Here is a 26,338-nt window from a genome sequence, read left to right on the forward strand (position 1 = left end):
CTGGTAATGATCCCGATTCTGTGCCCTCAGGCTCTGGCAGAGGTAAATCGAACCCATTGTGAATCGACGTTGCACCAAAACTGAGCTGTTTATGAGGAGAACAGACACACATGCAGGTGCTTAAGCCCAGAGGGAGAGTCTGCCCAGCTGTCTGGGTATTTCAGGGCCCCTGATGATAGGCAAATTAAAGTAATACTTCACCATAAACTGCTGGCATTGATAACGGTGAATGAAGGCAAGCGCAGACCAGAAAGGTGGTCTGCAAAATTCTTACTAGCTGCTAAATTTAATTATTTACTTCTCTCATTAACATTTTGAGTGAAGTTCTTTCACAATATGGGCATTTAAACATCCCCCATGAAAGCTAACGTAGTCTACATAATGATAACTAGCCCATATTTCTGTTTATTAGACATTTAAGTGAACAATTTTTTGGAAAAAATATAGCCCTGTTTTTTCCATATACTACACTGAAAGTTATTGCCAGACAGAAAGTTAGAGAGGATAGTGCTAACTGACATCAACTAGCCTGCAGTATTAATTCATTAATATTTTGATTGAAGCTTTTCTTTAAAAAATAGTCTAGCTTTTAGTAGGGTACTATACAAAAATGCATAGCATTTTAAGTGCACCTTTGTAAAGTATGGCCTAAAGTGGTCTTCAGAAATATTTCATTCATTAGCATTTTTGAGTAGAATAGCATTTGGGGTAGAGTGAGTTTATTTATAAATGCAATTTATGTTTTTTTCTCCCCTGCAGTAGGCTAAAATAACCATTTGGTTTGGCTAGGCTAATGCAGCCGTGTAGAGTAGTCTAACTAGCCCCTGTTCTCTTTCTTTAGATTTTTGAGTGAAGTATTTCTGTACAGTATTTTTTTTTACTTCCTGAATGAAACTGAAGGAGACATGAAAGCTAGCACAGACTGGAAGTGTAGTTTGCATAGTGGTAACTAGCTTCACTTCAGTTCACTTATTAATATTTCATTAATTAGCATTTTAGATGAAGTGTTCCTTTACATTTTGCCCCTTTGAACAGCCCACATGAAACTTATGTATGGATGAAAGCTAGTGCAGACTTAATTCTGCCTAATGCTAACGGGTTGCTATTACATTGGCCCTGTAAACTGCCCATATGGAAGTAAACTCTGTGAAAGTCATTGTAGAACAGTAAGACCAGTAAAATATATAAAACAATTCTATCTAGACCCTTTTAAAAGACATTTTGACTGTAATTGTCTTGTAAATATAAAGGGCTCTGTTTTTATAATAATCTAAACTGCCTGGATTAAAAGCTAATGGAGACCAGGATTGTCTGTTGAATGCTAAATGACTGCTAGCAAATTTCATTTGTCATTATTTATTTATTAGAATTTTAATGAAGTATTCTTTTGCAGAATTGCCCTATTTTTACGTGTTCTAAAATTAGCACGTGTGACTGAATCATGAATGAAACCCTGTCTTTGTCTGTACAACACCATCATCCACTTTCATTCATTCATTAGCCTTCATTTCATTAATTAATTATCACATTGAGTGAAGTGTTCCTTGTATGGCCCTTTCCTAAATTGCTTTCATGAAAAGGAATAATTACAGTTGCTCCAAATAAGCTGTGCTGTGTTTTCCCCCTCCTCCTATGACTTACGCTGCTGGGGTCGTCTGGAATCAATTGCATTAAGTATTTTTGTGCCCGTGATATATGTTCTGAAATCAATAACTCTGATTAATCTGGAGAATGACCACATCTTTCCTCATGTGTGTTTGCCAGCGTCTTCTTTCTTGCCATTCTGCTTGTTAACCCCAAGTCTTTTCATAATACATCCACTCACACATACACACATATCAACATTGTAAATTACTCGGAGTCATTTACGTCATTAAATTGAGGGGGGGAAATAAATCCTTGCAATTTGCCAATAATTTCTTGGCTTGCACCGATGCCCCCTACCTGCAAGACACACTGCTGATTAAACCTTGATTGCAGACCAGAGCCGCTATGCATTATTAATGAAGTCGGGGGATAATTGTCAAATTTTATGACATGGCGAGAGGTGGAAATTGGTTCCATGGTCAGTTTGAGGAATGATGAGAATTTGCCCCCGCACCGATGCCGCTGATAGCCCGGCATTAGTCACGGCTCTCCCGTGGCCAAGCTAATGATAGTCATTTTGGAGCGTGACCATGCACTGGAATACATTTATGGCAAAGCGTAAAATGTCAAAATTTGGAGGCCTGCACTCTCCTTCAACCTTTTTAGTTTTTAATTTTCTTCTTCCTTTCCCCCTCTCCATTTTTTATAAATGGGGATCATGCAAATAGAGTCACTCATTTTTAACGGGCCCTGACAAAAGCCGGTAATCTGTCGTTTTGCAGAAGCCTAAAGTCGGTCTCATTTCGATAGGTGCCAATACGTCCGGTCTAAGTGTAAACGCACTCTTTCTCTGATTGATGTCTTCTGACTGCTCCCATCTACAGTATATGATATTGCCTTTTTCCACATAAGCAGGGAGACCTTTTTAAAGCAGCTGATTCTGAAATGGCCATAGTCTTCGCTTGTTTAATGATACTTTACAGTAAAATATAGATTTGTTGTTTTGTTCTTTACCGTTAAGTAAGCATAGATGATTATAAACACTGAATCTATATGTGATTTATAATTCAAAATTTATACAGCATTTTTGCACCATCCAAGTGCTTGAATGACAATAAGTATTATGGTGTTATTATAATTAACAAGTTTATATTGCGGGTTCCTTTTCCATTAGGAAATTAGCCTTATAAAATATTATCCAATGCAAATATTCACTCTCAATCTGTGCTGTCCATATATGGAAGCTGAGCTACAAATTCAGAATTTTGAAGTCACTGTTTTAATGATTTCATAAGTATTGCATACTGCTGCCTCTTCAGCCTGCAGAATGTTAACAAATAATTTTAATAGATTTTTGTAAAAAGTGTAAAAAGCCTGAACTCTTTCTGAAAACAGGCAGCAAATTATAATAAAATTACATACAGAAATGATCAATATAGCATTGGTTACAAGCAGTGAATTAGAAGTTTGGTTTCTGTCCTGTTTTGGAACATATTTTTGCTCCGGCATTATACATAAAAATTGCTACAATAATGTAATGCAGAAACCAATGGTCATTGATTAAGTTAATAACTGAGTTCCAAAGCCAAACTTGAATTTCAGTGAAGTTATGGAGTTCAGTTTTAGAACCCAGTGGAAAATCATGATTACGCTGTTTTACAACTCATCTGAACCATCTGGATACTTTAAATGTGTGGAGGGTTTCCCTGTGGCCGGGTTCCTCAGTCAGCCTAAGGCAGTTCCATTTTTGCAGTATAATTGTTTTCATTTGTTATTTTGCTTCACTCTAAATATGTGTAATTACCAAAAAAAAAAAAACTAGTAGTATTAATAATAATTTCATTTTTATATTTCTTTCACACATAACTATATATTTTGAGACTATATGATGGTATCTGGCTCCTGGATGTTTTTAAGAGTCTGAATCTGTTGCGCTTTGTCTCAATGGACTGCAGGTTTGGAGGGTGACCACTGTGAAAAGACCCATAATGGCTGTGACTCTGGCTTCTGTGTTAATAATTCCACCTGCGTTGACCTGGCAGGGGATTATGCATGCGTGTGCCCCAAGGGATTCGCTGGTAAGTGGCTGATGCAATCAGTCTCTGATTATTCCGATTTCCTCTCTTACATAATGTCTATCCAAACTACTCCTCATCGCACCAGACCCCGTGAATACCAATGAACAATGACCAACTGCACACTAATGACTCGTGGGGGGGAGAAAAAACGTGGGAAGAAACCAAGAACTGAAAGGGAGCTTGTCTCAGGGGGGTTCTGAAGGTAATTCGCCATTTAAACACATCATTAATTGGAATTACACCAAACGTAAATATTTGAACCCCAGGGGAAGTGCACATTTTCAAACCAGTTTCTTGCTATTTTCAGCACAGTATGTACACTATGCGTAGTCGCCATCAAAAAACAGCATGGAATTCTAACTCTAGCTCTGGAGCAACTGCTCAAGAGAGTAATATCACTATGCTCAATATCAAGCATCAGAGAGTTATAAACCCTGTTTATCTCTAGATAAATGGAGCTCCATCGATTATCTTCGGGATGAGTTGGAATGATGTGATAAATAAGTGATCACCAGACTTGTTAATCCTCCCACAGCAATGTTTAGCACAATGCCACCCTTCCCTGACGACTAGAGGCCAAAAAAAAAGTAGGAAAAGTGATTTAGCTTTTAATGCTACTTTCATCAAATAACATGGAATGCATTTGGATTTCTCCAGCCATTTGCTCTGTTCTACTTCTACCTCTACTCCTGTCATTTATATACCAGGTGCACATGTAGCTATCCACTGTCTCCCTCTTTGCAATGTTCCTGTCAGCTGAATGTTTACCATAAAAGCTAGCTTTCTAAAGTCTACTTTTAAGCGAGGCTTTTTGAAAAGAGGCTATTTACTACAGTGCAAAGCTCCTGCAGCCAAGCACCACTCCATAGTGAGGAACATAATGGTGTTTTCCCCCATGCAAATTCAGTGGTCGCAAATGTATCTGCATTTGAATACATTATGCATCCGAATGTTGTGGACACCTGCGCATCAACGGTTCTTCTGAAATCAAGTGTTGTCCTCAGTTTGCTGCAGTAAAAACGTTTTTTTTTTTTTTTTTTTTTTTTTTTTTAAGGCTGGACACAAGGTCCTAGAACTTTTGTGAGGATTTGGCTGAATTCAGCCTAGAGAGCATTAGTGAATTTGGAAGGTTCTGGGTCACAGATAAAACTCCAGTTCCTCAGTTCCATTGTAATTTGGGGGGACCATATGCTCCTCTACCTGACACTTGACATTGGGCATGGTGAACCTAAGCTCGTATGCAGCTGCTTGTATTCATAGTGAAAGCTATGTATGTTACTCATAATGAATGCATCTTAAAGTAGCACAGTTTATATTAAGAATAGAGTTCTCAGGTGTTTGGACACGTGTGTGTGTTTGTGTGTGCGCATCCAAAAGACGGAGTGCTCCCAGTAGTTCTGCTACTTTAAAAGGAGATTAAAAGTGAACTAAACACTGTATGCGCACATGTCCTTTGATCATTTGTCTCTAATCCGCAGTGAGAAAAGTGGCTTTGAACTGCTGCAAGTCTTACGAAGATGGAGGATGCTTGTCTCCTGGTTTTGATTTGCAAATGCAAAACTTGTCAGGTCCAAAGATAGAACCTATTGGGTGTTTAATTAAAACCAGGACGCCTCTGATCTGTCTTGTGTAATATGTTGTAGTTAGAAAAGCACCCCCTCCCCACCCTCAACGTGTGAGTGACAGGCAATCAAAGCAAACATGAAAATATGATTTGTCAAATTTAAAAATTCCTTTTAGGCGGAGAGCCTGTAGTACAAATATCGCAGACCTTGTTACAAAACTAGGTCACAGAGATACAGTTGTGTGCAAAAGTTTGGGGGGCACTGATCAAAGCGCATGTTTTGTTGAAATACTAAGTGGAAAGAAGTGCACGTCTGCAGAGAACACTCTTTTGCAAATTGTAGAGTACAGTTATTTAGTTTATTTGCTGAATTTGACGTATTGGGGAGGAAAAAAGTCTGTGTTTGGTCTATTTCATTAAATTGAAATCAGCAAATAGAGGCTGTGCATGAAAGCTTGAGTTTAAGTTGGAGTTAACTACTTGTAGAAAAAACTCTTAGGCCTTATTCAGAAAACTGCTAAAAGTGTAGTTTGAACATTGACGTCAGACTTTAACCCAATGAGATTTAAGCCAGATTTCTGAGCATTGAGCTCAGTTTGACCAGTCAGATCTGACTATTTCTGGTTGTACTTTAATATTACACAGTGTTACTATGACAACAGTCAGACCACTTCAATCAGATTCAGCTTTAGAACTTGCAAGTTGGGCACTCTGTAAAAATCTGCTTTAAGAAACGCATCCAAATTGCTCTGAAATGTGAACACAATAACAACACCTGCTGTTGGACCAGGGGTATTTAAAGTTCTTTTAACACTTCTATGTGCTTTTATAACCTTTGCCAAATCTCTGTTTAGGACCGCAAAATATCATTCAGAGTAAGTCTCTGGAACGCACATTTGACAGAAGTTTATACATGCATATGTACCCTCCAACCAAACACTGTATGTTTTATAATACGTTGTGAGCATCCTAATCATTTCTACCATTTCCTAGCATGCTCCAGATGAGACTGTGTGGGTGTTTTAGATGATGGCATTCAGCGGATCTAACATATGAGTCATTTTGGTCCAGAATAATCCAGATCACTCTTTACACATTACGCCATAGACTGAATCATAGTATATTTTGTTCAGATAGTTCAGCTTTAGCCTGGTTATTACGTTTATGGCTTATGTAAGTCTAAAAATTGTAAACCCCAATTTAATTAATCGAGAACATCAGTGCATGTGCACAATTATTTGAGGAACTGGAGCCTACCAACCAACAAATCGTGCAACAAGACCGCAGGTTTTCTCGTGGATCACCTGAGTCTAACCAGTCGCTCTGATATTGCGCAGCATTCTTACAAAAAGTGCAGGCTTGTTACAATAGTCCCACACCTGTGAGCGTGCAAAGACAAGGTTAAATGGAGCAAAACAAACACATAAGTGCAGAGAAATATGTGTACTGTGCACTTAATATGAAGAACCTAGCAAAAATGTCTGCTCCTCACCCCTGGGCTCTCACAGAGGAGTGAGCTGTTGCTCCTCCTCATTTAAAGGAACAGGTGCTGAAAATGGCCGTTCTGTGCAGGGCTGTTTACACACTGAGGGAACTATTCTGTATTTTTCCAAACGTCTGGTTTTTGATCAAAAGCTGCTTTGATATTTTATTAAGACCCTAGTGAACAGTGTTAATGTGTGGACAAGGGGTGATTCTTTTGAAACTGGTGATTTTTGTTGCGTGGTTATAGTGCATCCACTGTAGACTCCGATGTTCAGTTAGAGTCTGCATTAAAGGAAAAGCATGGAACAAGATAGGATGCTCTGGAGCAACTGCCTTCAAAGCTTAAGGTCACAGAGCTCAGATGGAGGGGTATAAATGCCCCATGTTTTGGGCTGTGGAGCACTCTGACCCTGATCCCTGCAGTGACTGACCTCCATGCAACTACACTACAGTGTACAGAGTTGGAATGACTCTTATGAGCCAGACCTAACCATCCAACATTCACAACTGACCTCGCAAATAATCCTATGGCTGAATGCAATCAAATCCAGCTTCTATTCTAAAGTGTTTCTAGATGAGTGGAAGCTGTTTCAGCAGAACAAAGAGGCACAAAGTACCTACTGATAGCCTTGATTTTTGAAGAAATGTTGGACAACCATGTGTCCATACAGTGTACTTTCGGTTGTATGGTGTGTGTTGCCTTACATCGCCAGTGCCGTATGTAAAATGTCAGTTATATGCTAGTAGCAATGTCATCGACCTTGCACCCCCTTTTCCTTTATTTTAAACTCTAGCTGTGACTTGTTTACAGCATTCGTTAAGCTCTTCTGTTCCTATCAGATAAGAACTGCTCCTCTCCAGTTGCTGACTGCACATATCTGGATAAAACGTGCCACAATAATGGCACCTACTACGTCGTGAACGGAGACATCCACTGCAAATGTCTGCCAGGAATAAAGCCTTAATTCTTCTAATCCAGTTTTAAATCGTGCTTATTATAACCATTTAGGGTCATTTAATCTAACGTGGGTTTATCTTCATGCATCAAGGCCACGTAAAATCACTTTGAATCCAATTGCAGCTTTTTTATCAAATGTTTTTGAAGTTCACGTCAAAGGATTCAGGAGTTGGTGCTAAACACTTTGCACTATGCTTTTTTAAAATTTCTTCCATCCAATGTGGCTTCAGGCCGTTTCTCTGTTTATTCTATGATAATCCTATTTGTTTAGCCCACAAAGAAGCAAGCAGACGTCTATTGATTACTTTGGTGTGCCCATTTCAACAACAAAAACCGAAAAAAGGAGCTTTAAAGCCCATTTGAGAAAGATTGCAGTGTAACAGGGCATTTTCTTTAGGAGACAAAAGGAACAGTGTATTTCTCCCTCGACATTTCTCCTCACATCACTCTTTGGTAGGCCTTCCTATCATTCTTCAGTTTTGTTATTAGAATTAGAATCACTTTATAGGCCACTGTGCTTGCACACAGAGGAATTTTTTCTCAGCGTTTAACCCAATTCGTGAAGTGAAACACACATTTACACACACACTAGGGAACACTAGTGAGCACACATGCCTGGAGCGGTGGGCAGCCCTAGCCACGACACCTGGGAAACAGTTGGGGGTTAGGTGTCTTGCTCAAGGACACTTCAGTCATGACCTGCCGGCTCCGGGGATCATACCAGCAACCTTCCAGTTACAAGCCCAGTTCCCTAACCACCAGGCCACAGCTGCCCCCTATGGCTCCTCTTTTAGCTCAAAGTCGGTAAATGCATAAAGTATCAGTAATGGCATCGGCTCAACACTTAATGATACAAAAGTGATGGGGGTGTTAGGGAAGTGTGAAAGCTTATGAGCCATGCTCCACTCCAGGACTGCTTAGGAACGTGCTACAAGCAAGATTAACTGTCATTTTGCACATCCTATTTTGTATTTATTTATTTATTTATAAATTAATCAAAGAAAGTAAGACTCCCACCACTTAAGACATTAAATATTCATGGCGTATTTGTGTAAAGCACAGTAATTATCCATTGCTATTACATGTTCATATTTATTTTCATCATACTGATTAATAGAAAGGCTGTATTTTTGGGAAATAATATTGTCATGATATTGCCATTAATTTATTTCATTAAATAAACATTTATTCTTTTCAGGGAACAAATATAATGCCACAAACATGGTGTTCAAAGGCAATCAGTTGATACAGTAGGCACACACCTCTCATGAACACATCATGAAGTACGCACTGAGTACATTTCAGTTCTAAATATTGCAATATTTATATATATATATGGCAATTTAGTGAATATTCAGAATGATTAACATATATGTAAATCAATAGAATTTACATATTATTCAGGTAATGCTTTGTGAACATAAGAGTAATAAAAAAGTGTAAAAACTATATTTTTTAAAGGGGACATTACATTAAAAAATTATATATATATATATATATATATATATATATATATATATATATATATATATATATATATATATATACACAGCACAGTGTCGTAGCTACACAGCCCCAGGGAGCAACCCCAGTAGCTACTCCTGCTCCAGGTGACTGTCTGTGAGGAGTTGGTGTGTTCTCCCTGTGTCTGCGTGGGTTTCCTCCGGGTGCTCCGGTTTCCTCCCACAGTCCAAAAACACACGTTGCAGGTGGATTGGTGACTCAAAAAGTGTCTGTAGGTGTGAGTGTGTGAGTGAATGTGTGAGTGTGTGTTGCCCTGTGAAGGACTGGCGCCCCCTCCAGGGTGTATTCCCGCCTTGCGCCCAATGATTCCAGGTAGGCTCTGGACCCACCGTGACCCTGAACTGGATAAGGGTTACAGATAATGAATGAATGAATGAATGAATATATACAGCACTAGACCCACATTTTTGTAATCAGAAGAAAATATAATAAGTGTAGAGAAATAAACACACTGATTAAACATGTAGGAAAAAAAGAATGGCGCTAAAGGGAACATAGTGAAAATGGCTAAAATCCAGAGCGTCTGCTCCTCACTTCTCAATCTGTGGCTCACTCACATTTGAAGGAACAGGCGCTGAAACAGTTTGTTTTGTCAGCCCGCTGGAACAGGGCTGTTCAGACAGGGAAGAATGCTGCAGTGGTGTTTGATCCTTGTGGTATTTTGACCAAAGCATATCACAGACATTGTTAAGAACCCAGAATAGTTGTGAGGGAAATGCTCTTTTAATGTGTGCATGACAATATTTTAAGCTGTTAAATAAATATCAGTTCATTTAAGTCATTTATTAACCTGTTACTCATTAGTGAATCTGCATGAATGCCACACACTGTTTCATGTAAATGTTTTTACCTTAAATACTGCCCAAAGGAAGCTCTAACAGTATTTACATGCTAGAATATTCTTTTCATATAAACAGTCTTCAAACTGCTCTCTAACCTTGGTCCACGCAGGATACGAGGGGGGTGACTGCTCCGTGGCGATGAGAAACTGCATGTCCGATCCATGCGACACTCGAGGAACACGAGTGTGTGAAGAGCTGGGGGGCACCTTCAAGTGTGTGTGTCATCACGGTTTCACGGGGCAACTGTGCGAAACTCCCATCAGCCACTGCATGGAGGGGCTGTGCCAGTATGGCTCCAAGTGTGTCGACCATCCCCGAGGCTTCGTATGTGAATGCTTGCCTGGTAAGTGACATTTATTTTTCACTTTGAACTGTGATTTTTTTTTTCCCTCTTCCTTCTCATATTTCATATTCTATACTCCCACACCCATCCATCCATACAGCCATCAAATCTGTCCTAAATCTGTCTGCATGACAGGTTGCTGCTAAGCTGGTAGAGCTGTGAGGACACTGAAGTGCATGAGCACTGCATAAAAGATAAGCTCTATATATGTAATATATTTATTTTTTCCATCAACTACTCATTTAATGACAGTTTCCTTCACACACCTTGATTAATTACAGCTTACGGCACAACACAAAAGGCCTATGAATGGTAGTGTGTACTCTAGGCTGGGAGTTCTATCCTTGCCACTAAAACTCAACCTTGTTTTTCATGTGGGTGGCCAGGTATTCACAGGCGGAGAGTGCTGTCAACTCTGTGTCATTTCTTTTCCTCTTTCTGTCAGGTTTATCTGGCCGATTTTGCGAGATCAACAACGACGACTGCGCCGCTAAACCCTGCGGTAGCCTCAGCATTTGTAAAGACACCATAAACGCCTACAGCTGCTTCTGTGCTCCTGGATTCGTCGGTAGGTTTTTAGCACCTAGATATGGGAAGCACCAAAGGCCCCATAGTGCAGTGTAATTGTGAACGATTGCCCACACAACAAACATTGGCAACATGCTGAGGGATATAAATATTATTATTTTTTTATATATGTTTTGATTTCTAATTCTGCTTTTGAGAGACTCAGACATGCACCTCTCAGAGATGATAGTTTCACTACTGTTCTTGTAATGTTCACTGTTTTGGGGTCAGCCAGGGATTGAATGCTTGTCAAGAGGATGATACATTTTGAAAATCATTTTGAAAAATTATGGAGCATCTAAGGTGACATGGTGGGTTTATTTAGCAAGTCGTGGCCACTATATAATATTTTGAGGCCATGAAATAATATATTGAGGCCACCAAATAGTATATTGAGGCCACAAAACAATATATTGAGGCCACGAAATAGTATATTGAGACCACAAAATAATATATTAAGGCCACAAAATAATATTTTGAGGCCACAAAATAATATTTTGAGGCCACAAAATAATATATTAAGGCCACAAAATAGTATTTTGAAGCTTGGACCAAGGGACCTGCATTTGCAATGAACAAAAGTTTGATTGGCATAGCAGCTGAACAACCACACAACTAACCTTTGAGATTAAGTCTAAAACCGGATTGCAGTTGGTTAACATTAATGCACACTGCCTTGAGGTTCATGGACAACATGGAAAATCAGTGTGAATTAGAGAACTTTCTCCCGGAGAGATATATGGAGGGGAATCAAATAGCAAAAATGGTGGAAGACAATGTAGGTTTGTACAAGTTTTGTCAGGGTGCGCAGTCATTTCATGGTCTCAATTTACTATTTTGTGGCCTCAATATACTATTTTGTGGCCTCAATTTACAATTTATGGCCTCAATGTACTATTTTGTGGCCTCAAAATACTATTTCATGGCCTCAATTTACTATTTTGTGGCCCCAATTTACTATTTTGTGGCCTCAAAATATTATTTTGTGGCCTCAAAATACTATTTCATGGCCTCAATTTACTATATTGTGGCCTCAATATATTATTTTGTGGCCTCAAAATACTATTTCGTGGCCTAAAAAATACTATCTTGTGGCCTCAAAACACTATTTCATGGCCTCAAGATAGATAGACAGACAGACACACAGACAGACACGCACACAGAGAGACAGACAGAAACACACACACACACACACACACACACACACACACACACACACACTTTATTGATCCCCAGGGGAAATTCAAGAAAAAAAATTAGGACCCCGCTCCAAGCCTGCCTTATTTTGTGGCCTCAAAATATTATATAGTGGCCACAACTTGCTAAAAAAAAACCACCTTGTCGCCTTAGGGGCGCCGTAAAAAATAACTTTGCACAGATGTTTCTATGTTTTTTTTCCCTATACTTTTATTTTTCTGATGGATACCAGATCTAATATACTAACACAGCTGAGGTGTTTTTCATAGTTTTCTGTGTGAATATTTCCTTGGGAACTGCTTCAGTTTGAGAACACAGCTGTACCTGGTTTGCTGTGATGAAGCACTGATAGATTCAGTATTATATTTGTTGAGAATTTTTTTTTTCCAGGTTCGTGTTTTAGAGTACACCCCCGTTCAAAATGAGAATATGACATGAATCACACTAGTTTCCTATTTAAATTACAGCATGCATTTTAATTTAACAACAGGATGCTTGCATTTGTCTTTAATTAAAAGCAATCCTGCTAGACAGACTATTGTAATTATAGACCTCATTGTGAAAGAAAAGTGTGTGCACAAATGATGCAATTTCCAATTAAAGGCTAATTACTCAGGCTCTGTTACACACTTACAGGAACTGGACCTCACTGAATACGCTCGTTCATGGTCAACACATCTAGTATACATTCGAAAATATAAATAATGACTGACACAACATTGATACTTGAATGACTACGTACTGGTAGTAATTTTCAGCCCTAAACATTATGAGCATGTGCTGTAATCATTTTTTCACCCAGCCTTTATAACAACTCGGCTTTTCTGAGCTGACGCTCCTGTTATCGGCCTTGAGATTGAAAGGTCTCTTGCCTCTAATATGGTCTGCCATTATACAATGTTGCAAGACCATCCGTTCATCAAAGAGAGCTCACCTTGTGAATGTTACTTCAGCGTCATGATCACATCCTTTGATATCTGTTTGATGGTAGTGGGAGATTATTTTTTAGATATGTTCTCCACATCATTAACTGGAGGACATTTTATATGAAAAGGGGGCTGCCGGTGTCCTCCATGAGTCAACAGCCAGCGGATCCCTAATGAAGTGAACCTTTCCTCCCTCTTTCGCAGGTGATAACTGTGAGATTGAAGTAAACGAGTGTCTAAGCCAGCCCTGTCAGAATGGAGCATCCTGCATGGACGAGCTAAACTCCTTCAGCTGCATCTGTCGCAATGGAACTGCAGGTACGTCTGGAAATAGGTGTAGCATCCATTTCGTTAAAAGCAAGTAAAGCATATTGTTCACAGCAGCAGTCAAAGGGTCGCTCAATCCTAACTCAGAAGAGGAGTTTTCTCAGTTTTTACTGTTTTGATTCCTGTTTGTGCTCCCCTTGTCATGTGATCTTCTTGCCTTCATGATCCCATAACCCCTCCTTCATGTTTCTAGTGTCGCGTCCTGATTTATTCCCAGGTGTATCTTGGCTGTGGTCTCTCTTTTATAGGCCGTGTCTGTGTTTCCTGGTTGTTGATCATTCGTGTTTAGTCCTTAAGCTCTGTGTTTAGTTCCTTAACTCTGAGTTTAGCCCAGGCCCCCAGGATTTGCCTTCCAAAGCACGTCAAAGGAAGTAAGTGGAAGGTCTATGAGAAGACAATTTGAGAGTAGCTCTCTATTCACTCAAATTCATTTCGAGGTGTTTTTGAGCCTATAATAAAGATATTTCTGAGCTGTTTCTGATTACAACATGGTGCAGGTTCTCTTCTTCAGGGAATGGACTTTCTGTCGTTTGATCCACAAGCTTAATAAATTCTTCATAGTTTAGAAATTACTGTTTTTTTCCACAACATTGCTAAAGATGATGCGATAAAGTTGTAACACAGAACACTGTGCTTTGTGCAATGTTTGAAGAAGAAGCTCAGTATAATCCAGAAGCACTGAGAATTTCCCAGCGCTGCTCAAAAGCAGAAGGCTTTTGACCATGAAAGTAGTCAAAAAAGGCAATACAATTGATTATATGATGCCTGCTGCTGTTTATTTTATGAATTCTTATTCTTTATGAATTCTTTATATATACAGGGTGGGCCATTTATATGGATACACCTTATTAAAATGGGAATGGTTGGTGATATTAACTTCCTGTTTGTGGGACATTAGTATATGGGAGTGGGGGAAACTTTTCAAGATGGGTGGTGACCATGGCGGCCATTTTCGATCCAGCTTTTGTTTTTTCAATGGGAAGAGGGTCATGTGACACATCAAACTTATTGGGAATTTCACAAATAAAACAATGGTGTGCTTGGTTTATCTTGTGGAATTCCCAATAAGTTTGATGTGTTACATGACCCTCTTCCCATTGAAAAAACAAAAGTTGGATCCAAAATGTCCGACTTCAAAATGGCCGCCATGGTCATCACCCATCTTGAAAAGTCCCCCCCCTCCCATATACTAATGTCCCACAAACAGGAAGTTAATATCACCAACCATTCCCTTTTTTATTAAGGTGTATGCATATAAATGGCCCACCCTGTAGTATATATATATGTATATATACATATATATATCGTCAGAATATTATCTTGTGGCCTGTAATTTCCTGAGTGTATCATTTTGTGGCCTCAGAATATTACATGACCAATTACACCAATATACTGTTCAAGGTCCCCACATTTCACACAACCGCACAAGTTAGGGCACCTTGATCAATTGCCTTCTAGTGTGAACATAGCAGAAAGCTTCTTCCATGTCTGAGAAAGCAGCCCATCATTCAGTAGGAAATATTAGTTAAGACTGTATAAGCGTTTGTTCATAAACCTTCAGGACAATCCTTCATTGTTCAATGACATAAACCCAGGTAAACAAACTTCTGCTGGAATAAGCCTTTACATAGGTTCATGTAGGATTCTGCCAGTTGTGTTGAACGTTTATGTGTGAAAACTGTATGTATTTGTATGTATGTATTTGTGATGTTAAATGAACAAACCACTGCAGTAACTTGATTGAAGCAGAACAAAGATGTTCTGCTCTTCATCATACTGTTGTGAACTGTTATGACCAGGACGCTGTCAGACTGGATAAGTCACTCCTCCAAATAAAGGCACTTTTACTCTAGATCTATTTTGCTTCCTCAGCTTAAAGTTTACTCTGGCGTCTTTGAAGATACACAGTCTTTTGCAGTTTGCAGTTTGTGTCTGGCTGAATTAGCTTTCTGTTTCTCTGTGTCATTTTGCACCTGTAACTCTTTCATGTTGATGCAGATTGGCGAGGAAGCAGGACTCACTGACGCTGTCCAATTGTAGTGTATATTTTACGAACCTCCTGCCCTACACAGTCTTCAGCTCCTCTCTCTCTCTCGGTATATATATATATATATCCTTCAGCCCAACAGGAGCAGGAGCTAGACGACTGTAGATGAGGATTGACTTTCTTCTTCCCTCTGCATTCCCTAAACGTGTGATTATAATTGGTTGGCATTGGAATTTGTGATAAAAAATTAATTTTTTTTTACATTGTTATTAATTACATTGTTCATTCTCTATCTCTCTATTACTTTGTTCTCCCTTTCTTGCTTCTTTCTATTCATGTTCTCTCTTCTTCTCTTGCTCTTTCTCTCCTAATTACTTTATTAGTTTCTTTCTTTTTGTTACATTTTTCACTTTTCTGTCACACTTTCTTCAATATCTTTGCCTCACTACTGCTCTCACTGTCTCTATCACTTTGCTCTACCACTCTTTTCTTTCTCTCTCTCTCTCTCTCTCTCTCTCTCTCTCTCTACCCCATGTTCCTTGGCTTTTATTCCCTCTTTTCTTTCTCACTCTTTTTGATCTCCCCTCTCAATTCAGGCAGCTTGTGTGAAATTGATGTGAATGAATGCCAGTCGTCTCCTTGCCGGAACAATGCCACGTGTCTGGACCTCGCCGATGGCTTTGAATGCCTCTGTCCTCCAGGCTTCACTGGTATATGACAGTTCTAGAAACCACATATTTTTTACATGAGCATTACAGCAATTTATTCCACCTTAAATACCCTGTATGCTGCCCTTTCCTCACCTGTTTAATTTCTTCTTTTGAGATTGTATGGATTTATGCACCAAGACCAATGTGATTTTATGTAAATACACTAAGGTTAATGGCCCCTTGTAATGAGTGACTGCGGCTCTTTTAAGGCGTGCTCTTTGCTTACCGTGTTCAACTGTGTGCACAGAGTGTACAATCTTTATGGAAAAGCATAGGACACTCTGGAGTAGCTGCATATAAGGCAAAAGGCACCATGTTCAATGTCAGTGCCACTCCATTTTGATGCAGCAACAGGTTTAGTCTCCTGGGAAGGCTTTTCAATAAGTGTTGGAACATTGTCTGCGAGAATTTGATGACCCTCTGTCATGGCAACACAAAAAATGTCATGCACTGATGCTGGATCACAAAAGATGTTTTCACTGATCCACAGCCCAGTGACGGAAGGGCTTTACGTACCCCACTAGTCGACACAGCCTTGGGCATGGCTTTAATCTTATGTGACGTTAGGTGAGTTCTGTGTGCACAATTGAACACCGGATGTGTCTGAAAATATTGTTTATAAAGGCTTTCCACAAATTCTCGGTCATAGTGTACGTCAGAGATTTATTTAGGGTTCCTAGGCAGCCGCTACCGAGTTACAGTGCCCTGACGCAGTTTGTGATGTTTCCCCACACTAAGCTAAGCCTATTTGTAGTTTGCTACATTTTCAAAAAAGTGTTTTTCCTGAATAATGCCAGTCCTCCCATGTCTCTTTGTTGAAACTCATATTCCATATGAAAGCCTGTCATTACTCTCTTCAGTCATTCAGAAGACCCCTTGCTCAAGTGTTCCTGACCATATTTATTTGTTCCCTCTCTCAAAGGAGCCAAATGTGCACTGGACATTGACGAGTGTGCCTCTTCTCCCTGCAAGAATGGGGCCACTTGCATTGACCAGCCTGGTAATTACTACTGCCAGTGTGTGTCTCCATTTAAAGGTAAAAAGCACAAGGGGGAGTGTGTGGTGTGGCTTTGGGGAGAGGGAGGGCTGAAATGACCCTAAATAAATATATAAATAAAGAAATATAAAGCAAAGTTAATTAACTTCAGAAAGCTTTCCTCTCACCTGTCTGATCTCATTCCAAAAGCTTTGCCATATTTTGGTACAGCTTTATTCTCCAGACACACTAGACACGTGAAATGTGAAGTGGGAGGGAACACATGAAATGGTCGCCCAAATAAGAAAGACCAAAATTATCCAATTTCTCCCTCATTTCACACCATTGTGCCAAACACCACAGCGAAGAAAAATAACCCTGAAGAAAAAAAAAATAATAAAAAACCTCAAGGACACATTTGAGGAGGCCTGGTACCAAGGGTGTACTTTAAACAAATAATAGCCAGGCATAAAGGTGGGCCTGAAAATCAGGTGCACCCATAAAGCGGCACTCAAACTGATTGGCATCATTAGCTGGATTGATTTGAAGGGTCAGAGGGAAGCTCTTGGCTGGCTTGCTTCCGTCCTCAGGCAGCTCGGCTCTGTTTGTCCAGTTTCCACCAACTTCTTTGACTCTGTTCTTGACCCGATAGGAATTTATTGTTGCTTGGTTTTATTCCATTCTCACACTGACTCACTTGCGTTTCATTTCTGCTATTGTAATGCAGCAACAGCCAGTTCTGAAGTGAGAATAAGAATATAAGAATGTTGTTGGATATTATGAACAGGGAAAAAGTGTATGAGTAGCATATTGAGAAACACACATGTTGCAAACATCTGACTTGGTGCTATAACATCTGTGAAATCTAGAGGGCGTATGCCATGATCTCACCATTTTATATACTATTTATATAAGGGATGGGTTTTGCTATCAGAGGGTGGGCCTGGAACCAATCCCTCATGGATTCAGAGGGACATCTGTGTGTATAAAATTGTGTAAAAACCTGCCTATGGTTTTATCAAAATGACAGAAGCTCTGATGTTGGTGCTATAAAATCAATGCCCTCTAGGGGTCAGCAGTGAGAAGTGTTTGTTTATTTGAGCTCAAGCTAGCTCTATAGACTGGCTCTGGCATTGAGAGCTATAACATAGTTAATTACTTTAATTACTAATAAACCAGATACCACGGAAGTTTAACAGAAATCTACACTCTCAACATCAGATGATATTTTACAGTATTTTAAAGTTGTAATCAATATTTCAGCAATTATTTTCTCTTTATCAGTTTATGGTCATTTGATCTAATGGGAGTATATTGTGGTATAATGGGAGTACTTGTTCTGGTCACATTTTATAACTCTCTGTCTTTTTGTCTTTGGTAATGCTGCAGCAGATATGTTCAGTTCTATACCTGTTTAAAAACAAATAGTATCATAAAAAAGTAAGCTGAAATGTTGCTATTAATGGAGATATCTTTGCAGAGGAAGTAGCTGAAGGTCACTGCACCTTATGACCTTAAATAACTCCCTCACACCTTTTTTTTTTTCTTCCTCCCCAGAAATTCTCAGAGGTAGGAATTAAATGTATTTTTCCTAAGAACTGCATGTGCTTTTCTCTTCACCTCCATCACATTCCATGGCCTCATTTCTTTTGCTGTGTTTTTGTTGTTGTTGGATTTTTTTTTTCAGCATTTTCTATTTTTTGGGGATTTATTTTATCCAAGCTTCTTTCCCGTCTAATATTAGGAATATAGGAGGATACAGTATGTTCAGAAACCCGACTCAGAGGGAGGCGATGGAAGCTATTTTTGCCTTCGGTAAACAGATGTAGCTGTGATGAGTTTTTTCCAGGCTGTTGTTGTTGCTTCGCAGGTGTGCCCCCCACCCACCTTCTTTTAAAAGCATGTTTATGAAATGAGCACAGAAACAGTTTGAAGTCAGCAACCCTGCATGCCTCAGTGTGTGTGTGGCTTTCTTTGTATTCGTACCTTTTCAGGACTATGTGTCTCTCCAATGCTACAATACCCGGACTAAAATGGTCCAGTCAGGTTTTTTTCCACCAGCATAAGGAAACAACATTTAATGAAAGTGATAATGTAATTGTTTATTAGATGATGAGCCATATTCCTCTATAGTCCCTGAATGTGAATCCATTTATACCCCAAAAAGTGGAGTGTTCAACTGTAAAACCAGATTTGTGTAGGGACTCTTGATATATCCAGGCAACCAAGTTGCAGTATAATTAGAAAAGTCAAAGGAGGAAAGGACTGAATACTGTAGGAGGTGGGTTAATGCAAAATAATAAAACTACAAGTTGTTAATAACCATTATTAAAATGGCGAGTGTTAGTAATCTGTTTGATGGTGGTATAACTCCACATTGTTAGGTTTTACTGTTGGGTGTTTTTTGTTAATCCATCTTAACAAAAATTCTTTTTTCCATCTCTCTCACACTCACACACACTCTCTTTCACACACACACACACACACACAATTTCTGATTGTTTGGCTTTTGGCGAAGCAGTGATCTACAGCAGTGGTAGAGCTGGGAGTTGGAGCTCATATGTTAGCTTGGTTTCCCATGGTGAGGCTAAGCTGCTTTATTATTTTCTTCTAGAAGTTGGACTTTTGACATAAACTCTGTATTTTTCTTTGGGTGAATTGTGGCCACTTGCTGCACTGAGAGCTGTGCAGTTGGATCGTGTTGTGTTTCCATGGTGTTTTGCTGATGTGTATGCACTATTTTTCACAGCTACAGTGGCCAGGGTCAGACACAAAAGCGCCCTCTGATATTGCATTTTGCCCAGGTGGTTTGGACCTTGCAGGTGGTTTGGACTTTGGACCTTGCAGATGCACATTTTTCTTGTGGGTCCATTAATAGAAGTATTTTTTAAGGATTGTATTAGTCTGGATCCTCTGCTGCTCCTTAGTTTAGGTGATGTGGGCACCTGATAAAAATCCCCCAGGTCACTTTCCATTGGTAGAAAACCAGGCACAGACACCTGGGAGTTGGCCCTGCAGTAGATTCAGAACCTGCTGGAGGGGTTCTCTCTCCTGAATGGGCTGGGAACACCTGGAGGTGTCCCTCAGGACAAGCTGGAGGAAGCTGTTTAGGACAGGGAGGCCTGGGGTTCTTTGATTGTCTTATTGTCACAGTCACTGAACTGGATGTTTAACTATTAACTGTTCATATAACTACATATGTATGGCCAATTTCCTCATGCTCCCCTGTGGTCAAAGCTGGAACATCATGCTAATTCTTAGCACCTAGCTCCTCAAAAAATATTTCCCCCGCAGTTCATCTTCGGAAGCCTGGAGAGGTAAAATATTATTTTTAATTCATGTTTGAACAGCAGGCTAATTTTTATCACCTAGCTTCTCAGAATTTATTTCTTTCTCTTGTTTCAAAGAACCCTTGAGTCATAACTTAAAATAAATATCCACCTGCTGATCAAAGCTAGTATAACTCATGCTAAGTATTAGGCATTTCGTTTCTTTATTTTTTTACCCTCACCTCACTAGGAGGAAGGAAATAAATGCACACTTTGGATGGCTAAAGTTGTATAAAACTGTAATTGTGCTAGAGATTATTTTTCCAACTCGTTTTGTGTGTATAACAGGCAGAAATATATACATAATATGAAACTTAGTCTCAGGACCCTACTTTAAATTTTTATTTTCATCTTGACCTTCATGGCTTCTGTACCAGGCTCTGTGTGTACAGCTACAATGGTCACACTGTAGTGTGTTAACTCATTGTAAATGCAAGTAGTGTATAATCGTACTCTGGTTGTTTCTTCATCCTTTGGTCGTTAATTTTATGGTGGTCGTCTTCTCAGTTGTGGACAGCCATTGCCTGGTGGTTAGGGAACTGGGCTTTTAACCAGAAGGGTGCCGGTTCCATCCCCAGAGCCGGCAGGTCATGATTGAAGTGCCCTTGAGCAAGGCAGCTAACCCCCAACTGTTCCCCAGGCGCCATGGCTAGGGCTGTCCACCGCTCCGGGCATATGTGCTCTCTGCCCCCTAGGGTTCACTAGTGTGTTTAATTGTGTGTTTCACTGCACGGATTGGGAAAAGAAATTCCTCGGTGTGCAAGCACAGTGGCCAATAAAGTAAATCTAATTCTAATCTAATTCAATTCCCATCAGTTAATGGACCACTTTCCAGTTTACATATTTACGACAGTGTATTGCCGTGGGCTATTGCACCATGTATGCATTTGTAATGGTGCAAACATGTCCAAGCCATTTTCACATCCCCTCTTTAGTTTTTCAAACCCTCTCTGACTGACGACTCCCTCACGTATCGTGCATATTCATGAACTGTTTGAATCAGCAATTTGCATTGAGTTTGCTTTCTTCCCTGCCCGGTTTTACATGTCGTCCACATGCATGTGGTGATTTGCATGAGGAAGAATGGGAAGCCTACTTCCTAGCCACTTTTTCTGGTGCTCTCCAAAATAAGAAAGTAGCTCAGTGAAAAGTAATAAAAGTTTATACTAAGTAATAAGAGTGCTGTCTTTCTGAACACACTTGAGCATGAACCCCAGAGCCTCCTGTGCTCAATATTCTTAGATATTTCTGCTAAGAGTAATATTAAAATAAATTACCTTCTGTTTGATAAGTGTGGGTTATGTACCTGTGCCGCCGTCCACTTTATTAAAACTGCCCTGCATCCTCTGAGCAAAAATCCAGAGACCCAGCTTCATTAGTTTAATTTCCAGTCCAATTCTACAAGTGGTTCATTCCAGGCGTTCATGGTTCAGGGGACAGTTCCATGATGAACTACTTCATCAGGTGAGAGAGGTGAAATAATTGTTGATAACATTTAAAAATACATTTTAAAATAAGACGTTTAACAACAATTAGCTAAGATTAGGTATTTCACAAAGCTGAATTTTTAAAGTTTACTCAGAGCCCAAATCAACCTCTTCCAATTGGAGAAAAACTGGGGGATTTTGCTGTTTGGCCGTTCTCATTTTTGTTGGTGTTATTTCATGAGAATATGGGTGAGGTCAAACACTCCAGCGCATCCCAAATGCATGGTGCTCCATCTCCTTTTTTAAATTGAGCAATTGATTTGATAAAGACATTAAAACAAATCACATAAACAACACACTGATTAGAGAATATAAAAGTGAATAATAACAAAACCCCGGTTTTACGGACTTCCCACTATTTTTTATTTGAACTCTACTGGGGTTTACACTCCTCTAGGCATTGCTTAGAGTTGTGCATAGCCGGCTTAACTTAATAGGTGCACCTTAAATATGTTTCTGAAGAATTTTTATGTCTGTACTCAACATAAACACATCCCTCCCTTCAGCGCTCCTTCTTTTGTTTTGTTTCTTGGTCTGAGCCACATCAGACTTTTTTCTAGCACACAAAGCACAGTGTGTGTGTGTGTGTGTGTGAGAGAGATAGAAATTATATACAGCATCTTTAAACAGGCTTTATTTAATAGTGACCAGAAACTACGTTCTGTGTATTGTATTGTTTTGTTAAATGGGAGTTGGAAGGGAACACATTCAATTCAGCCTTTGTGCCCGGTCAAATCAGAGTTATAATCATACTTCTGCCACAGCTTACCACCTTCCTTTTTACTTATGCTACTCCTCCAGCATGTAATGGAGTGGGTGAGCAGAGGTTAAGCATTTCAGATAGCGTTCTGATTAAATGCCTGTGCATACAGAGGAGCTTAGCTTCCTTAAGCACTTCATATAATTTACAAAAGAAAAAAAAACACTAGCAGGTGTCAGCAAAAAAAGATCTCTTGCTTAAAGAGAAAATCCAGCATTTATTAAATATTATTTATAATTATTTGGCATAAGACTGCTTTACCTGCCCACTGCTATCCAGAATTATTGCTGTTTCCCTGCCAACTTGCAGGTGGCTTGGGTTCGTAAAGTGTCTTGAGGATGCAGTCCATTTCTGAGTGCTGCTGTTTAATAAACATGCAACAAATATATAGCCCAAGATTAACATCAGGCGGCCCATTTTTCACTTGATCAGGTAATGATGGAGGAGCGGATGGACCACCCATCTCTTGATTGCGTTAGGTGTGTGTATGTTGATCACGAATGAATGCGTAATGTTATTAGCATAATCAGCAAAGGCCCCCAGCGTTCAAGACTAGTCAAACTAATGCTGCAATCTGTGAAATAAAAAGAAAATAAAAACACCTCCCCATGCGTAGTCTGGGTGAATGACCCCCTTGTTGCTACGCTGATTATCCATTTTATCAGCTCCAATGACCGTACAGGTGTTGATCTACAATTAGAGTGTACTGTTGCTATGCATACTTAGCATTCGATACACCTACACCGTTGGTCTACTTTGTTGACGTTCGGAGCTGTCGGCTGGATATTTTTGCCTGATTGACTATTCTCAGGCCAGCAGTGACACTAAGGGGTTAATAAACTTTCAGCAGCATTGCTGTGGCTGATCCACTCTTACCAGCACGACACACACTAAACACACCACCACATCAGTGTCACTGCAGCACTGAAAGTGATACATCAGCCAGTCTGGTATAACTGACCAAACAGGGTTCAGTTAGTGTACTCCTCCAAGCGTGTAGAGCTCTCCAGTGACTTGTATTTATAATCAGCAGTTGGAAGAGATGTTGATGTTTGGAGAGACTTTGCTAGTGGCAGGAATGTTGGGGTTAAAATTCAGTGCACACACTTTGTATCTGGAACGCTAAGCTTCTAATTTCTCGTCATGATTAATGTTAGCGGGAGCAGTTTGCTCTTCTTCTCGAAACTTCAACATCATGCCGTCTAGTTTTCCACCCTACTGCTTCCTCCCTACCTAGGTGTGAACTGCGAGTTCCTGCCATGCGAGGCAAGTAACCCGTGTGAGAATGGAGCGGAGTGTGTGGAGGAGGCCGACCAGGCGAGCTTCCCGCTGGGCTTCCGCTGCCGCTGCTCCAGGGGCTTCACAGGACCCCGCTGCGAGCTTAACATCGACGAGTGCGCATCAAACCCCTGTCTGCACGGCTTCTGCTACGACGGTGAGTTCCTCTGTCTTATTTCAACACTCCAATACCCCTCTCTGTGCTAGATAATTGAGCATAGACTCTCCACCCCCACCCCCCCCCCCTTCCACCCACGCCCCCATTGGGACCAGCAGTTAAAGGCAGTGTTACTCTAATGCTCTAATGGAGATGAAATGTTCATCTTCAACCTTAAAATTTGGGAAAACTAGTGGTATTCCCCTTGAATTCCAATTGAGGATCGTTGTGGTCATAGGCCGCATTAGCACGAGCTGTAAGAGCGGATCAATTAGGCCTAAATGCTGCACAGCAATTTTAATAATGGATAATAAGTGACAGAGTTAATACAGTCAGAGCCCAAAGGCAGTGTGTTTTTATTTATTTATTTTCCTTTTTTTCTATTTTTCCTTCTCTCAACAATCTGATAATCCACCCCCCTTCTGTGTTTCGTCTCCGGCATAAATCATTAAGAAAGCAATAGATCAAAGAGATGTTGTAGGTCAAGGATTACACATCGCGAGGCACTCAATAATTTAACCGCCATCGCAAAGCAACTTGTTTTTAATTTATTTATTCATTTTGAAATTAATCAGTTTACTTGGTTTTTAAAGGAGATGAATCATAACTGGCTCGACGCGAGCAGTCGACAGCAGAGGTACAAGTAATGTTTTGCTGAACATTAATTTCTCCCTCTCTCCCTCGACGTCCGAGAAATCCTCTCTCAACTTATAGGAGGTGACGTTTTAACAACATCTTTTAATATAAACAGACATGCAGTCTGCTTTACTTTGCCTAACATGGCTTGGAATGTCCTAACGTGAAACTTGAACATGCATGATAACATGTAAGCACAGAGTATGGTGCATGATGCAGCTTCGTAGTGAGAGGCTAGAGCTGTAATTCATAATTAGAATCCATTCATTCATTCATTCATTCATTCATTCATCCATTTTCTTCATCTTGACTAAGGTCCAGCTTCCCCTCACAGGGCATCACACATACATGGCGAGGAAGCCAAAGCACCCGGAGGAAACCCACACAGACACAGGGAGAACACACCAAACTATAGTTTGTCCCTTCTTTGTCGCTACTACTGTTAGCATTCAGCCACAAGAAGAAAAGCTGGACTATTCTAGAGCCACATATAGAAAAAGTGACCTTTTATTGGTTCTGATTGGTACGAGGTGCTGTTCTGACACTTGGTTGTCCAAGAAACAGCTCAGCCCCCAGCGGCTAAAGTGTTATTTACTTGGTCTGTAAGCAGTGTGTGTTCAATGTACACTATGGGCCTGTTTACGCCTGGCATTAACCAGGCCTTTTGGTGATCATATCACGTTCTGTTTTCACTTGTCCGCAAGAAAAGCCAGGTGTAACCACCCACAAGACACATTGGAGTTGACCCACATTCGTTGGTTGGTTAGAGTCTGTGTTGGATCTCGTCCATAGGAGAAACAGAGCGGGAGTGTTGTTTTTCTAGAGATCAGTGGTCAGACTCTTTTGTAGATTAACATGGAGTCATCGTACGCAAAAGAGGGACAGGAATTCTGTGTCCATTAAAAAAAGGATGCGGTTCTTCCTCACCACTGTTGACATCTCTGTCGTGTCCAAAAATTCCACTGGACAGTCATGGCGCTGACCACTGCAGAAATCACAGTGGTAGAAATCACCTGCTCATTCAGCATTTCCTTCTGAGATCGAGAGCATTAATAGAGCTGGTAGTTGGGCCCCTTTTCTATTCTTCTAAAAAGGCTTTAGACTAGATGCTGCAACATTTGCTGTGAGAATTTGATGGCAGTATTAATGATTCATTCTCTCATTTATTGTCTGTAGCCACTTATCCAGTTCAGGGTCGTGGTGGGTCTGGAGCCTGCTTGTAATCAATGGGCGCAAGGCAGGAGCACACCCTGGAGGGGGCGCCAGTCCTTCGCAGGGCGACACACACTCACACACTCACACCTACAGACACTTTTGAGTCACCAATACACCTACCAACGTGTGTTTTTGAACTGTGGGAGGAAACCAGAGCACCCGGAGTAAACCCACGCAGACACAGGGAGAACACACCACACTCCTCATAGACAGTCACTCAGAGCAGCACTTGAACCCACAACCTCCAGAACCCTGGAGCTGTGTGGCTGCCCCCAGTATTTATAAGATCGAGTGATAATGTTGGATATAAGGTTCCACTCTGAATCATCCCAAAATATTACATGGGGCTCTACTGCTCCACACCTCCAGACTGCATGGATTTACACACCCTTCCAGCTGAAGTTT

The 26,338-nt window shown here is 40.2% G+C and overlaps 1 protein-coding gene across 1 annotated transcript in view; it reads left to right on the forward strand.

Moving 5' to 3' along the window:
- Positions 1-26,338, forward strand: part of eys (eyes shut homolog) — a 313,091-nt gene that overhangs the window by 74,519 nt on the left and 212,234 nt on the right. The window contains 8 exon segments of the mRNA XM_066660060.1: positions 3,543-3,665; positions 7,555-7,692; positions 10,148-10,381; positions 10,827-10,949; positions 13,276-13,389; positions 15,982-16,095; positions 17,018-17,131; positions 23,885-24,082. Of these exon segments, the coding sequence (XP_066516157.1) occupies positions 3,543-3,665; positions 7,555-7,692; positions 10,148-10,381; positions 10,827-10,949; positions 13,276-13,389; positions 15,982-16,095; positions 17,018-17,131; positions 23,885-24,082 (1,158 nt within the window).

Source organism: Hoplias malabaricus, chromosome 2, assembly GCF_029633855.1.
Source record: "Hoplias malabaricus isolate fHopMal1 chromosome 2, fHopMal1.hap1, whole genome shotgun sequence".
Lineage (NCBI taxonomy): Eukaryota > Metazoa > Chordata > Actinopteri > Characiformes > Erythrinidae > Hoplias > Hoplias malabaricus.